This window comes from Rhyacophila brunnea, unplaced genomic scaffold (genome assembly GCF_057557595.1).
Source record: "Rhyacophila brunnea isolate RB1 unplaced genomic scaffold, BYU_Rbru_1.0 scaffold_4, whole genome shotgun sequence".
In the NCBI taxonomy this organism is placed as follows: domain Eukaryota; kingdom Metazoa; phylum Arthropoda; class Insecta; order Trichoptera; family Rhyacophilidae; genus Rhyacophila; species Rhyacophila brunnea.
The window spans coordinates 52346776-52360413 of NW_028233068.1; the positions used below are offsets into that span (position 1 = coordinate 52346776).

Consider the following 13638-nt stretch of genomic DNA (forward strand, 5'->3'; position numbering starts at 1 on the left):
AATAGATAAAAAATATTACTCTATGTATAAAATATCCAAAGTTGTGTATGATTTAATTGGATAATTATAGATATTTTATAGATAGACGAGTATTTTTTGACTATTATCTATTATGCCTTAGTTTTCGCAGGGCTTAAATGAATTTTTAAAACTAACCAACACCATCTGTAAATTGCAGTATTGTTTCAATGAAAACAAATACGTATGACTGACAATAAGTTGTGTAGTACCTATCAACACTTGCTCTCCTGTAAATTTTTTCAGTTCTGACATATGAATATGTTGTTTTTGTGACCACACTTAATTCAACAATAATAATTTATGAGATATCTCATAAGTACTTTTATTGAAAGAAAAAAAAGCTTGTAATTATCATTAGAATATAACTTATAAACAATTTTAATCCTGTACCGGTTTCGTTCTCTTATCAACTGTTGATAATGTCCCTTTGAAGAGGACGAAACCGGTACAAATTTTAATTAAAAAAGAGTAATAAGTACTATAAAATTGTGTTTTATTTATTTAAACAAATAATACAATGCAGTTCCACCATGAATTAACAGTTAACACTATAAAAGAAATTTAAATCTGTTAAAGACGTATTCTGTCGTATATCTCCACTAGTATAATAAGTCGTCCGCTGAGTGGGAACGTCAAGTACCTAGTGCTAATATTTGACATAATATCATTCAATACTTTTTATACTGTGATGACCTTAGTTCTAAATTCAAAAACCGGACGATTTATGGTGGTACATAATATCTATACAAGACATAATTTGATAAAAAAAAAGTTCGTAGTGATATCGATAATGCGCTATTGACCGACCGCAAACCGATGGCACGCTTTGTTAGTTTTATTTGCCTTTTGTAAGGGGATACGCGATGACGTTGACCGCATGACTGGCGTGCTGCCGTGAAGACGATTTCACGGGACGTCGCACCAAAGAGTTAAAAAACCGCAGACTAAAAATCTGCGCAATGCTGAATTTGTCGAACACAATATTACGCATTAAGACGTTCTACATACATACATCTGTCCACAAGCTAAATTACACAATCGCATCTAGATCTTCATCAGCCGGAGTCAATACACTGCTGGATGAAGGTCTCCTCTACTGTCGAACAAGAACTTCTTTTCCAAGTGTTAAAACTGTGAATTAACAATCCCGTCCCATGCAGATTCTTTCATTTTCAAATGCGGAACGCCCCAAATCTATCATTTCATTTAACGCTCCCGTGGCGTACAGATAAATTTACGTAATCTGTAGCTTCTTATAATAAAAATATGTCTAAAACCAATGACATTAATATGGACGAAGCATCTAGAAAATAAAATGACACTCACTTTGTGTCGGGTCTGCCGGATGGCGAAATTCATATTTTAATATCGGTATCCTACGCTCAAATGAACATTCTGCTTGCAAGCGGTCTGGCGACACCGCTGGGTCTGCCCATACAAAATTTCTGACTGTCAGGTTTCGACTCCACCGTTATTATTGTGTTACAAAATGCCAATGTGCCTAGTTAAAAATTGTAAAAAAAAACTACTAAACACTCCAAGAAAGATGGGATATCACTTTCCATGTGTTAGTATTTTTTATTATTTATAAAATGCCATTTTAAGATAATGTTTATTCAATGCAATTGAATGACAGAAACCATTGGACAGTCGCCTGTGATCCGCTGGGCTCACTTGCGTCTAATCTCCGAGAAGTCGTAAGTAACCGAGAATCTGTTTCTAACGCAATGAGTCATGACACTAATACGCCATTACAATAAAGGTTATATTACTATAAATTCTCGAAGCTTGTATCGCATAATGGAAATGGATACGTCATATGGTCACGTGACATCTACCTATACATCTGTGAATGACTTTCATGCACAATTTCTCGTGCGCGCCGGTATGAAGTGAGTTGTCCATTTAATATGTCACTGTCTAAAACGATCAAAAATATTATTATTGAACTTTTGTTTTATTGCGTAGAGGAAAAGGACTCGCATCTAAAATAAGAGCCGATAAATTATTTAAATACGCCTCTAGCACGCGTTGCCGTCATGACAGGTACGTCATTATAAGTCTCCTTTCTACATGCGACTTCCTATTATCGCCAATTTCTTGTTGTCGGAGTTCCCTCCATTCTCAACGCTCCCTAGTTCTTTGCTGCCATATAGGTACATACACCGAATATATATTTCATCTATCCAGCGGGTTTTAGGGCGTCCCTGTAGGCGTTTAGTGCCCCTTAGGTACCACTGTATGACGGCATTTGTCCAGTGGTTGTCCACTTGCCAAGCGACATCAGCCCATTACCATTTCATCTGTTTAGCGACCTCTATCACATCGCGTACTCTTGTCTGCTTCCTCACCTATTGGTTTCTTTTGTGAGCTTTACGCGTTATGCACAACATGCGCTTTCCATGCCACGTTGCGCTACTCGCATTTTTTGGATTTCTCTTACATTAAGAGTCCATATTTTAAATCTAGATGCGATTGTATTATTATAGATCACAGAATGCCATTGCCTTAGTCGAATTCGCGTAAGTTGGGGTACAACTTTGGATACGAATGCATATAATTTTCGAATAAATACCGGGACCAACGACTAACAAATGACTAGAAGAAAAATATTTTTAAATAATTGCAGTTCTTTGTACAGTATTAAATGTGTACTTACTTCTTGATGGCTTCATAAAATCTAACAAATTCGTCTGACGACATAATGCCTTCCTTTTTTCACAACTTTAAAATTTTAGGCCCATTTCAATAAAATGGAGCTGAAACATTCTGTCAAGCTTGCAATTTTATTGTCATGTGTTTTTCTGGTGGAATTGGGTCTGAAGTGTCAAATAAGAAACCGCGTGACTCCGAGTTTGCGTAAGTTACTGTACTTAGGTATATTAAATTACTATACATTACGTCATTACGACTTCATAATATTATATAATATAGATTATTATTATTATAAGTCACGTAATCGTTTTTGCTTACCAAGTGTATATCAAAGAGGTTAAACTCCACACCCTTATATCGAAATCAAAGGAACGTGCCATTTTGTATAAATACCAGACTTCGCTCGTTTTAGTTAGGAGCGCACTGTTTACAAAATATTATATTTCTCTTGCAATAATAATAAAATTCGCATTCATTCGTGAATTAAGAGGTCTCGTATAGGGATTGCAATACCGAATGAATATATCAATACCTACCGGTTTTAATACCAGTATTCGTAAAAACATAACATAGAAAAAATAAGTACCTGTCAATAAATATGACTATTAAAATCTATTTAAAACACAGCATATTAAAAACAAACAGTAACATAAAGTACCATTGTAAATATGCATAAATATGTTGCTAATTTTTACAAATACAATTAAGTCCGGGGAGGTAGGTACAGAAAAATCTCCCTGAAATTCAACATTTGTTAGATATACTATCAACGTTGGATCAATAGTTCTAAAATAATTGGAAATATTAGCCACGAATGTTATCTTTTTTTGTCTATGAGTATATTTGAGGGATTTTGTTTTAATATTATTTAACCTTTGTTAGTTTCAATCAATTTATTTGGATTTTTACGGCATAAAACTTATACATTAAATTTAATATACAATAATATAGCAGTAAGTAACGTGGTAATGTCAAGATAACATTAATTTTGATTTCGAAAAACATAGATGTGTATGCATTCTTAATACCGAAAATACCGTTATATTGGATTTTTGAAACCGGTATTTCGGTATCGATAAATAATTGAATACCGGTATTGCAATCCCTAGTCTCGTACATTCAACCTAGACGCTACCGTGACCGGTCAACTGTATCTACATAATAATATTAGTATTATGTGATTAATTGACTTGCTAATATCAACGCAGCATCTGAAGAATATGGTAACCCTCATAAACGGACATGTGGGTCTGACCATACTTACAAAATTCATTTATTCGTAAACAGGCAAATAATGTAGATAATAGCATTTTGTCGACATTGTAATAAGGGTGCATATTTCAAATACGCAATCATGTCTAGCGTTGACATGTCCGACGTCTTTCGCAGAACTTGCATTCGAACAGCATTGCAAAATATCGGGCACCTAGGCAGTGACGACGTTCTATTTCAAATAACATGGCGTTTTACAAACTATATTACATCATAATTCAAAATGTGTGCGGTTGATTTTAAATTTTTTTCCACAAAAATATTGATCCTATTAGTGATTCGCGCAGTGAACATAATGCATCATAACCGTGTAAGTATTGTCCCGTTTACATGATTCACTTTTGACGATCATCGCGGAGGAATTATCCCTAGTGACCCGTGTAAACACATATTCATCAACGAATCATCGAAAGTGATCATTCGGAATCAAAGGTAAATGAAGCTCAACCGGTTCTACTTTTTGATAATTTTTTGATCACTACGGATGATTCCAAAAATGCTACGCCCCTGGGTACTCTAATCATATTCCCCACGACATTACGTCGCGTTATCCAAGGTTTTATCCACCAACGCCACTTTTTCCTATTTCTCTTTCTCTCGATGAAATGTCTGCATTTATATAACAAACAATCGCAGATTGTTTGAATTCCAACCGGCACCGCAATTTCACTTGACGCCATTTTGGAATGAATTGAGTAGGTATTTCACTTTCGGTGACACGTGTAAACAAAAAGTGAATGCCTGCATCTCGACTAAATGATCCTTATGTAAAAACACTATAATTTTTAATTTCTCTATAATGTAGTCAAAAAAGATATGTAAGTATAATTAATATATCTTTTTCGTAATTGCGTAGATACCTATTGATAATAGATATAATCTAAAATAAATCTGTCGAATCTAATTCCAAGGGGAAAATTTCCAATTGACATCTCAGCAAAGCTAAAAATCGTCTGGAATAATAGGTATTATGTGGAGTCGCAGTACGGCGGTAAAACATGTCGCTACTAACACAACGCAAGACGCAAGTATGGGAAAACTGCGATAATATCACAAGTAAAACATAGACTATTTTTCTACAATAAAGTTACCTGTGCTATGTCAATTTCCGCTAATCCTAAAATCCACTGTGTTTCAGTAGGTAAGTTACCTGCCAAGCATACAAATTAATAATGTAAATATGTTGGGTACTGCTGAACAAAATGCGAGTCCTGGAGTATTGATGACTTACCTCGAAGACTATCAGCAGGATGAGCACCGTACAGATCGTAGGGGGACCTCGCGTAAGGAATTGGCGGATGGTGAGCCAACGCCCTCGCCGCCAAATATTGCAGCTCGCCGTGGAGTCCAGATGCTGATAACCTGGAAGGAAAAACAAAAATTTAATATAAGCCATATATAGGTATGTCCAGATGTTTTGAGATTCATTACAATAATTTTTAATTTATCATAATCACTTTCATAAAGAGCCAATCTCGAATTCTCGATAAAACCAATATTTCGATAACTCTAGAATCTAAAATAGTAATAAAAATAGAAAAATAAAAAAGTCGAGAAATCACAAGCTCTAATTATTCTTCGATCACAATTATGTGGAAATATGAATTCTCGGGTTTTAAAAATGATTCCAGAACGTGGATTTAAGTGATTACCTTTAAATCGGTTGATACAGTCAGAGAAATCTGTGTAGAAAGAATCAGTCTAAAATCACTACTTTTTAGAACAAATTAACATTAACTAATTCAGTGGCGTTGATTTGACGTGACATCTTCCTAACTCACGCACAGGGAACTCAGAAATAATTGTGGTTTAATGGTTAGGTATATTTGACTCATTTCTCAAAGTTATAGGTACCTAATAGGTACAAACGTATCTGCATTTTTCCTATACTTAATTAATATTGTATGAATATATTATACCTATGACCGAGTTGCATTTAATACCTTGAGCGTCCTAAACTGGAGAGAAGCTACTTTAGACAGACTTCGATGTAGGCATATTATGAAAGAGGTTAAATCCTAAACACGGTGTTAATGTCAGGAAGAAGAAGAGCGCCCCTCGTAGTCCAGTGCGTAAGACGCAGGTCATTCATTCGGGGTCTCCGGGTTCAATCCCGGCGAGGTCACAATATAATTAATTATGTGATATTCTCAAAGCCTGTGTTTGTTATTGTTTTACTTATAAGTATGATATATTATAAAGACGTAGATATTTTCGGTAACGTGCTATGTATTTTGTATTCGAAATTTTATTTTTCTGTACTGCTTATAAAATTGTATGTTTTTTGTTTTCAAAATTTTATTTGTAATTAATAAATTGTACCTACTTAAGTATGTTTTTATTTTTTATTATTACCTAGTATTATTGTTATTATTATATCGTGGGTATTCTGCGAAAAAGCACTAAGTCAAAATTTTGCTGTTTTGACTTAATGATGAGGTAATATTATTAAGAGTACGCTCTATAGCAGCGGTTTCCAACCTGGGAGGCGCGCCTCCCAGGGGAGGCGCGATCTATTGCCAGGGGAGGCGCCAAAATTTTTGAATAAATTATTTTTTATACCATAATATCTACAAATAAATAAAAGTTCATATCTTAACGTAACAGTGAAAATTCAGTGCATGAATGTTTATTTTAATATATAATACATATATTTAAATCCTATTAAAAAAATATTTGGAGCGGAGAAATTTAAAAATGGCGCTTTTGCAAACGCTCTGTTTCGGTAATGCACAAAACGACCGCTGGTTGCATGAAAACAATAACCTCAAATTTAAATGTCACTCGTAGCTAAAGTGTCAACTGAAGCGTGTAGGCAGGGTGTGATATTTTTTTTTTAAATTGTTTTTGACGTGATTTCTTTAATATAATATAACAATAATACATGTCTCCACTTTTAAATGATTTCTACGCCAGATATATTGAAGCAAACAAAAATCTATTTCCTGAGTTCTTGGTTAGTTTGCTAATGCATTTTTCATATAATTTTATTAATAGTAAAAAAAGTCGCCTGCGGCGCTGCTTTGTTTCAGGGCTATTAAATATTTTTAATATATGGGTGAAAGATCCTGGCCTGTGGGCCCTATTCACTATGTGGAGCTCATGATAGAATCCATCAATTTTTGTCAATGAACGATGATGAATTTGGTTGACTTCTATTAAAATTGATTGTGGTAATAAACAAGCTCATTCGTCGCATGAAAAAAAAATTAATTAAAAAATGAATTTGATATAAGTAAGTAGTAAAAACTTGTGTGTTAAAAAAGTGTCTGTATTATTTAATGAAATAAAGGGGGGGAGGCGCCAAGATTAGATTTTTTTTAAAGGGAGGCGTAGTAACATAAAGGTTGGAGACCACTGCTCTATAGTCTACAAAAACACACACAGTCATATCTATAAAACTGGCGAATATTAAAAATGGCAAAAAAAACGTGAATGTTGAAGCTAAATGGTAAGTTTCTTTTTCTTATTTTACTGTGTAACATGCTTATTTACTATTATGTGGATACATAACTTAAAAATGTTTATTGCTTTTACTGTTTTGTTGAATATCATTGAAATCTTTTGTTTTACTATAACAAAAATTATATTACATTAAAGTATACCTACTGTAATAATTATGTGATTGTTGAATATTTACATGTTGTTTTGTCAGATACATCATAATTTTGCTTTCAATTGTTTGTCATAAATCTTATATTATTTATTCTTAATACGAGTACCATCTACAAAATCTACATTGTACTTATTTTCATTTTCTAGTGACAACACTACTACTTTTACGGATTTATCACAATAAAACAAGTTGAATGGTACCCAAAATAAGAAGGAAATTAGATGTAGCCAGCACTTCAATAGACTTGCCAATTAATGAAGATAGTTTGTTGAATGATAGCCAAATACAGTTTTTTACAATGATGGAAACATTAAATTTGTAGACTTTAGTGACGATGACATTGCTGATGAAGATTACATTCCAAGCCCATCTGATTCTTTGGATCCTTTAATGGCATAGAAGACAATAATTCTGGAAATGCTAATGCACTAAGTCAAGTACTACATTCATATTTTTTCCAAAAAGTAGCAAACCTGCGGTTATTTTTTAGTACCACATTAAGAAATTTGTAGCCAATAAAATGATCTGCAATTTGAAATGCATAACTACATGACCTTTTATACATATAAAAAAAGTTGGGAGCATGCAAACTTTCAAACTCGATTATCTCAAAACTAGCATTTTTGACTTAATGCTTATTCGCAGAATACCCACGATATATTCTTTTCTTCTCTCTTGTGAGGGTAATATTTGTGATAATGTAAATCTCATGTTGTGTACGTCTTGAATTTAGATTTGTTATGTCCACAATGTGTTGTTTTCTTAAATAAATAAATTACTACACTACTGTCTTTGGGCAGCATGGCCTGTTTGTAGTGCTAAAAAGAATATTATAAATATACTAGCTGACCCGGCAAACGTTGTTCTGCCATATAAATTATTTCTAGTGAATATTTTGGTTGTTAAATAAAAAATAACGAATGTATCGTAAGTGTGTGGGGATGGGATCTATGACAGAAAGAGGAATAGAGCGCTGTAGACGATGACCGCCGATAAAAACAAAAAAACATCAACCATTCATTTTCTCAATTCAAAATGACTAATGATGTTCATAATGAATGAATTACCTGTGACGGGATCTCGTTGTTTAATGTTTATGCAATATCCGTCTTGTCCCTTCCAGAAAATTAGCGGATATTGGAGAGCGTCGTATGAACGGTGTGTGTCAGCGATGAACTCCAGATTATTGTTTCTTCTTCGAATCACGATTTCTCGCGTCGATGTGCGGTCGCCAACCATGATTCCAGCAATGTCGTCAACAACAGGTGCATTGAATCGACGCACGTGCTCTCCAGCTGGTGTTTTAACAGGATTGATGACAATAGCGTGATTGTCACTTCGCAATTCGTGCATGTGTGCTTTGAAGAATTTCAATAATTCATTGTGATCATTCAACAGGGCGTCCAGTTCGCCGACGATGCGCCTGGAAATAGGCGAATTGAGGCCATTGTGGCCGCAACGTGCATCCACATGATTGATGTCCTCACCGCCCATGAAGTAGATTTGTAAAAAATTATGTGGTTCGTTTGGCATTGGCAGCAATGACCCTACTTTGTGGTATACTTAGCCTTTGATTTTGAACGTAGAATGGAATTGTTGACCATTTGCCGCAGTATTGTGAACTATTTCTGTTGCTCCGAACGAAGTCATTTGGAAGCATGAATTGAATGTGCGAATGGACTTCAGGAACAGGTTTGAATCTGGAACCGTGCCGATGAGCAAGTCGTTCAATGGTTCTGGTGGTATCTCAATTTCTGGTAGTTGCACTTTTCCTGATGCGCAACACATCCCGGCTGACTCGTGTTTGAATTTGAGCGCATGACAATGGGGACATTCTTTGTCCATAGCACCAATCAGCACTTTCGGATGAGCGGAATATTCAATATCTGGCTCATACTCGAATGCGAGACGAAGGAACGAAGCGGATGTAAATGTTCGATGTACTTGTTGGCGTTGTCGGTCATTTTATCTGCGTGTGTTAACTACGAACCGGCGCGCTTGGCTCCGTTCCAATTGTCATTGTTGATTTCGTTCAGCTCGTGCCTCTTATGATTGAGATGCACGCAATTGCGACATGCTTACACGCACGTTTTTGTTCTCTTGTTGGATTTGTTCGTCTGTTCTTTCTGCTCTACTATTTCGCATGTTTGTTGCTTTATTCGTTCGACGGCCTAAATGGCACCCCTTGCGTCTTGCTGGCATTGTGCACTGTAATACACGCACATAAAAATAGATAAATTAAAATAAATTGTACAAAATTTTGCACGCACTGCGTTGTGATATGCCGAATGAAATGTCAAAATGACGCGACGCTTCTCTTGAATTCTTCTCGGACGTAGCGCCATCTGTCATTCAACAACATAAATAATTTCGTTATGTTTGAAACGACGGTTAAATTTGTTCATACAAAAATAATAAAATCGCGATTAAAAAATGGGAGGGTGGGGATAGGAGGGTTAAAATTTGGGGTTATAGGTATTTTTGTATGCCAAATAATAATAAAAATACAAAAAAAAAAATTGTCAAAAAAATAAAAGAAAAATTTTCTGGATAGAGATACCCAAATCACCTAGCGGTATGAAATATACTTGTTGACCTATTCTCATGCCTAACAAATATACATGAAAAAATTCATAAAAATCGGTCTAGCCATTTCGGAGGAGTTCGACCACAAACATCGTGACACGAGATTTATATGTGTATTGTATTATATTCTACCATCGCGGCATGTCGTTTTAATGCATAAATCTGTTCATGGATGACCTTAGTAAGACTAAAAAAACATCTAGTGTTTAATTAATTTTTTTGGGGTTCCTCTACTTTTGTCGCAACCCAGACAATGAACTACGGCGCCCAATAAAATCTCCAGCATCACACAACAGAATATTTGTTGCATAATTGGCAGTTATCGATTTCCGATACGTACCCGAACCGGCAATAACATTTAATCGCCTCTTTTGCCATTGGCCCAAGTGCTCCTCACGTACCTCGCGAGCGTGCCAATCAAGTTCGCACACAAGGTGAATTTATATCGTCGAATATAACCACTTGCGGGCATCACGTTGAATAGGAATCGAGGCGGCGTCTTTTTAGGTATTGTCATATTGTAATTTTAGTGCTACGTTTGACAGTTTGAGACAAGACAGACAGGACGCAAAACTAAGATACCCATTAAATTACACCATTCGACGCACTACGTACAGAGACGGTAGTGTGATGATAAATAAAATAGTGCTGAGACACCGTTTTTATACATCCCTATCCCAGGCTATCCCCCACTTTTTCTAAAGCACATGTTTTAATGTTTCTATATATACCTATATATATAATTATATATCAGCCAGTGGCGAAGGGTGGAGGTAGGCTGTTAAGATGTTTGTCAGTCAATCGTATTTATTTTCATTCAACTACTCAGTGTTTGTTAGTTTTTAAAATTCAATTAAACCCCGCCTAATCCAAGCCATAGTAGATAGTCGTCAAAAAATATTCTTTTGTCTATAAAATATGTTCTATTATGCCATGATTATACCATACATAATAAGAATGTTTTTAATGATTATGGTTACGCAGGGCTTAATGCTTTTTAAAAAACTAACCGACACCATCAGTAATAATGTGTATTCTTAATTCAACGAAAATAAATAAGTATGACTGAAAAGGTGTGCACTATTTTTATCGGATCGCCCATAGGATACCTAAACTATGGTAGTTTGGTTTAGGCGGGTTTAGGTTTTAATTGAATTGTAAAAACTAACCAGCACCCAGCACCATCTGCAAATTGTAGTCTAGTTCAATAAAAACAAATACTTACCTTTGACTAACAAAGTTCAGTGAGCACTATTTATGTCGAATCTTAACAGCCTATCTCCACTCTTCGCCACTGATATCAGGAATCGGAACGGTTATCAATGGACAAAAAAATCGAAGAAACGGGATGCTAACTATCATCAATACATGTTCCCACAATTACTTAGAAATTAAGCTAACTAATCCCTTTTTCCTCGCATTTTTAGGTCTAATTTACTGGTTCTTGACTATTTTCAAGATTAAAATAAGAGCGACATAACTTTCTTTACTCACGTGACTTTTTCACGTGGGTTTATGCAGGGCATAATGAATTTAAAAAAAATAATCAACAATATCAGTAATATGTATTCTTAATCCAACGAAAACAAATAAGTATGAATGAAAAAGTGTGCACTATTTTGTCGAATCACCCATAACACACCAAAACGATTGTGGTTTTATTTAGGCAAGGTTTAATTGATTTTTAAAAATTAATTAACATCATCTGAAAATTGTACTCTTAATTCAATAAAAACAAATACGAATGACTTACAACGTTTTATGTGCACTATTTATGTCGGATCTTAACAACCTACCTCCACCCTTCACCACTGCTTTATAGAGATGTAACGCAAAAGAAAAAATCCCATTCGGTTATTTCTGAGGTTGTTTTAAACTATTTTGCGTGTTTCTAATTCACTCAATTCAGTTTATCCGTGGATGGGTTAACCCTACTTTTGAGTAATAGCCACGCGATAAAAAAAAACAGTATGCAAATGTAAATCATAAAGTCAACATAAGCACTGACAAGTAGGAGGATGGCAACCCATCCCGAAACATTAACACTGTATAATTTTATCCTCGGATTGCCCACCGAACAAACGGTTGCATTCATTCAAAAGTGCCTCCGCAGCGATTACCATATGAAAGACCCGGGTTTGAATCCGGATTGATTCGCCGCTCCCTCATCCGGTATAATAACATGCGAGTTATTGGAAGCGTAACACTCCTCAACACCCTTATTATCGATTTTTTTTCATTCTTGCAGACTTCGCGAACCTTTTTGTTTCGTTATTTTACCCAATAAAGATAAATATTATAATCTGATACCATGGATAGCGTGTTACAATATTATTTACTATATCAAACACGAGCAACTCAAGTGTAGAAATAGCGAAAAAAACTTTTGAATCGAAACAAGAAAATTAAACTAATGAATGAAGTTTAGTGCTACCGCTTATCAGACAAAAACTTTAAAATTAACCAACGAAGAATAACAATTATTGATTCAATAACACGCAAATTTTTTTTGTACTTATTCCACTTTTATTATTTAATAAATCTGGACCGGTTTCGTCCGCCTCAGAGGGACATTTTCAACAATGCAGTTCCACGATGAATTGACAGTTCAACACAATAAAAGAAATTAAGAATAACAATATTAATCTCCATAATTTAGTTTTTTTCGATAACTATTTCGGTTGTTGTACTGTTGTACATACCATTAAAATTTATGAAATTGTATATTATTAAGTATAGTAATGTGCACCAAAGGTCGAGATCTCTGAAGACAGACAGAGGTAGAGAGGAGAAGACATGGGGTCACGGATGCGACTCCACTGGTGGCAAAAATGCATTTTTTTTTAATCTCAATGTGTGTTTGATCCTGTGCAAGTATGGATTGGGCGAATGGTTCACAGCCATTTCTTGTAAAAGAAAGTAAATATAACCTGTGGGTTCCCATAAAAGAAGTTATAATAGCCATCTCAATTGACAATATGAATTGTGTTATTCTTATAGAAATACACAAAAGTTTACTACATACTATTCGAAGTGTATATTATTATATTATGACTACGATCGGAATGAGCAATTTCGATAAAAATCGTCATATACTAAATGACAGTAGTAACGATGGTTTAAATTGCCTCTAACCCGCATTTACATTGTTAATTTTTTTCAATAGTACTGCTTATAATATATTCCTTAGCATTTTAATGACAATCTTGTTTTTCCATTAGTCGGTAGCATTGAACTAATTAAAACTGATTAAGCTCTTAATATAAGATAATCACTAGCCCCCCGTGGCTTCATGGATTAATTATTGAAATTTCACTTAAGTAAGGTATATATATCTACTTCTTATAAATCTTGGAATAATAATTAGGACGTCAAAATTTTTGCATATTCATAATTAATTATTCTCTATAGTTTTCGATGCCTCTGATAATAAATTTAGTATGCAGACGTAACGTTCTGGACTTTGCCACATTTCGTAATTTGCACCT

General features: G+C 34.7%; 1 protein-coding gene across 2 annotated transcripts in view; it reads right to left on the minus strand.

Moving 5' to 3' along the window:
* Positions 1 to 13638, minus strand: part of LOC147067505 (uncharacterized) — a 164605-nt gene that overhangs the window by 39575 nt on the left and 111392 nt on the right. For both annotated transcript variants that reach the window (XM_085953887.1, XM_085953886.1), the window contains exon 3: positions 5180 to 5310. In XM_085953887.1, coding sequence (XP_085810013.1) covers positions 5180 to 5310 — 131 coding nt within the window. The remainder of the gene's footprint in view (positions 1 to 5179; positions 5311 to 13638) is intronic.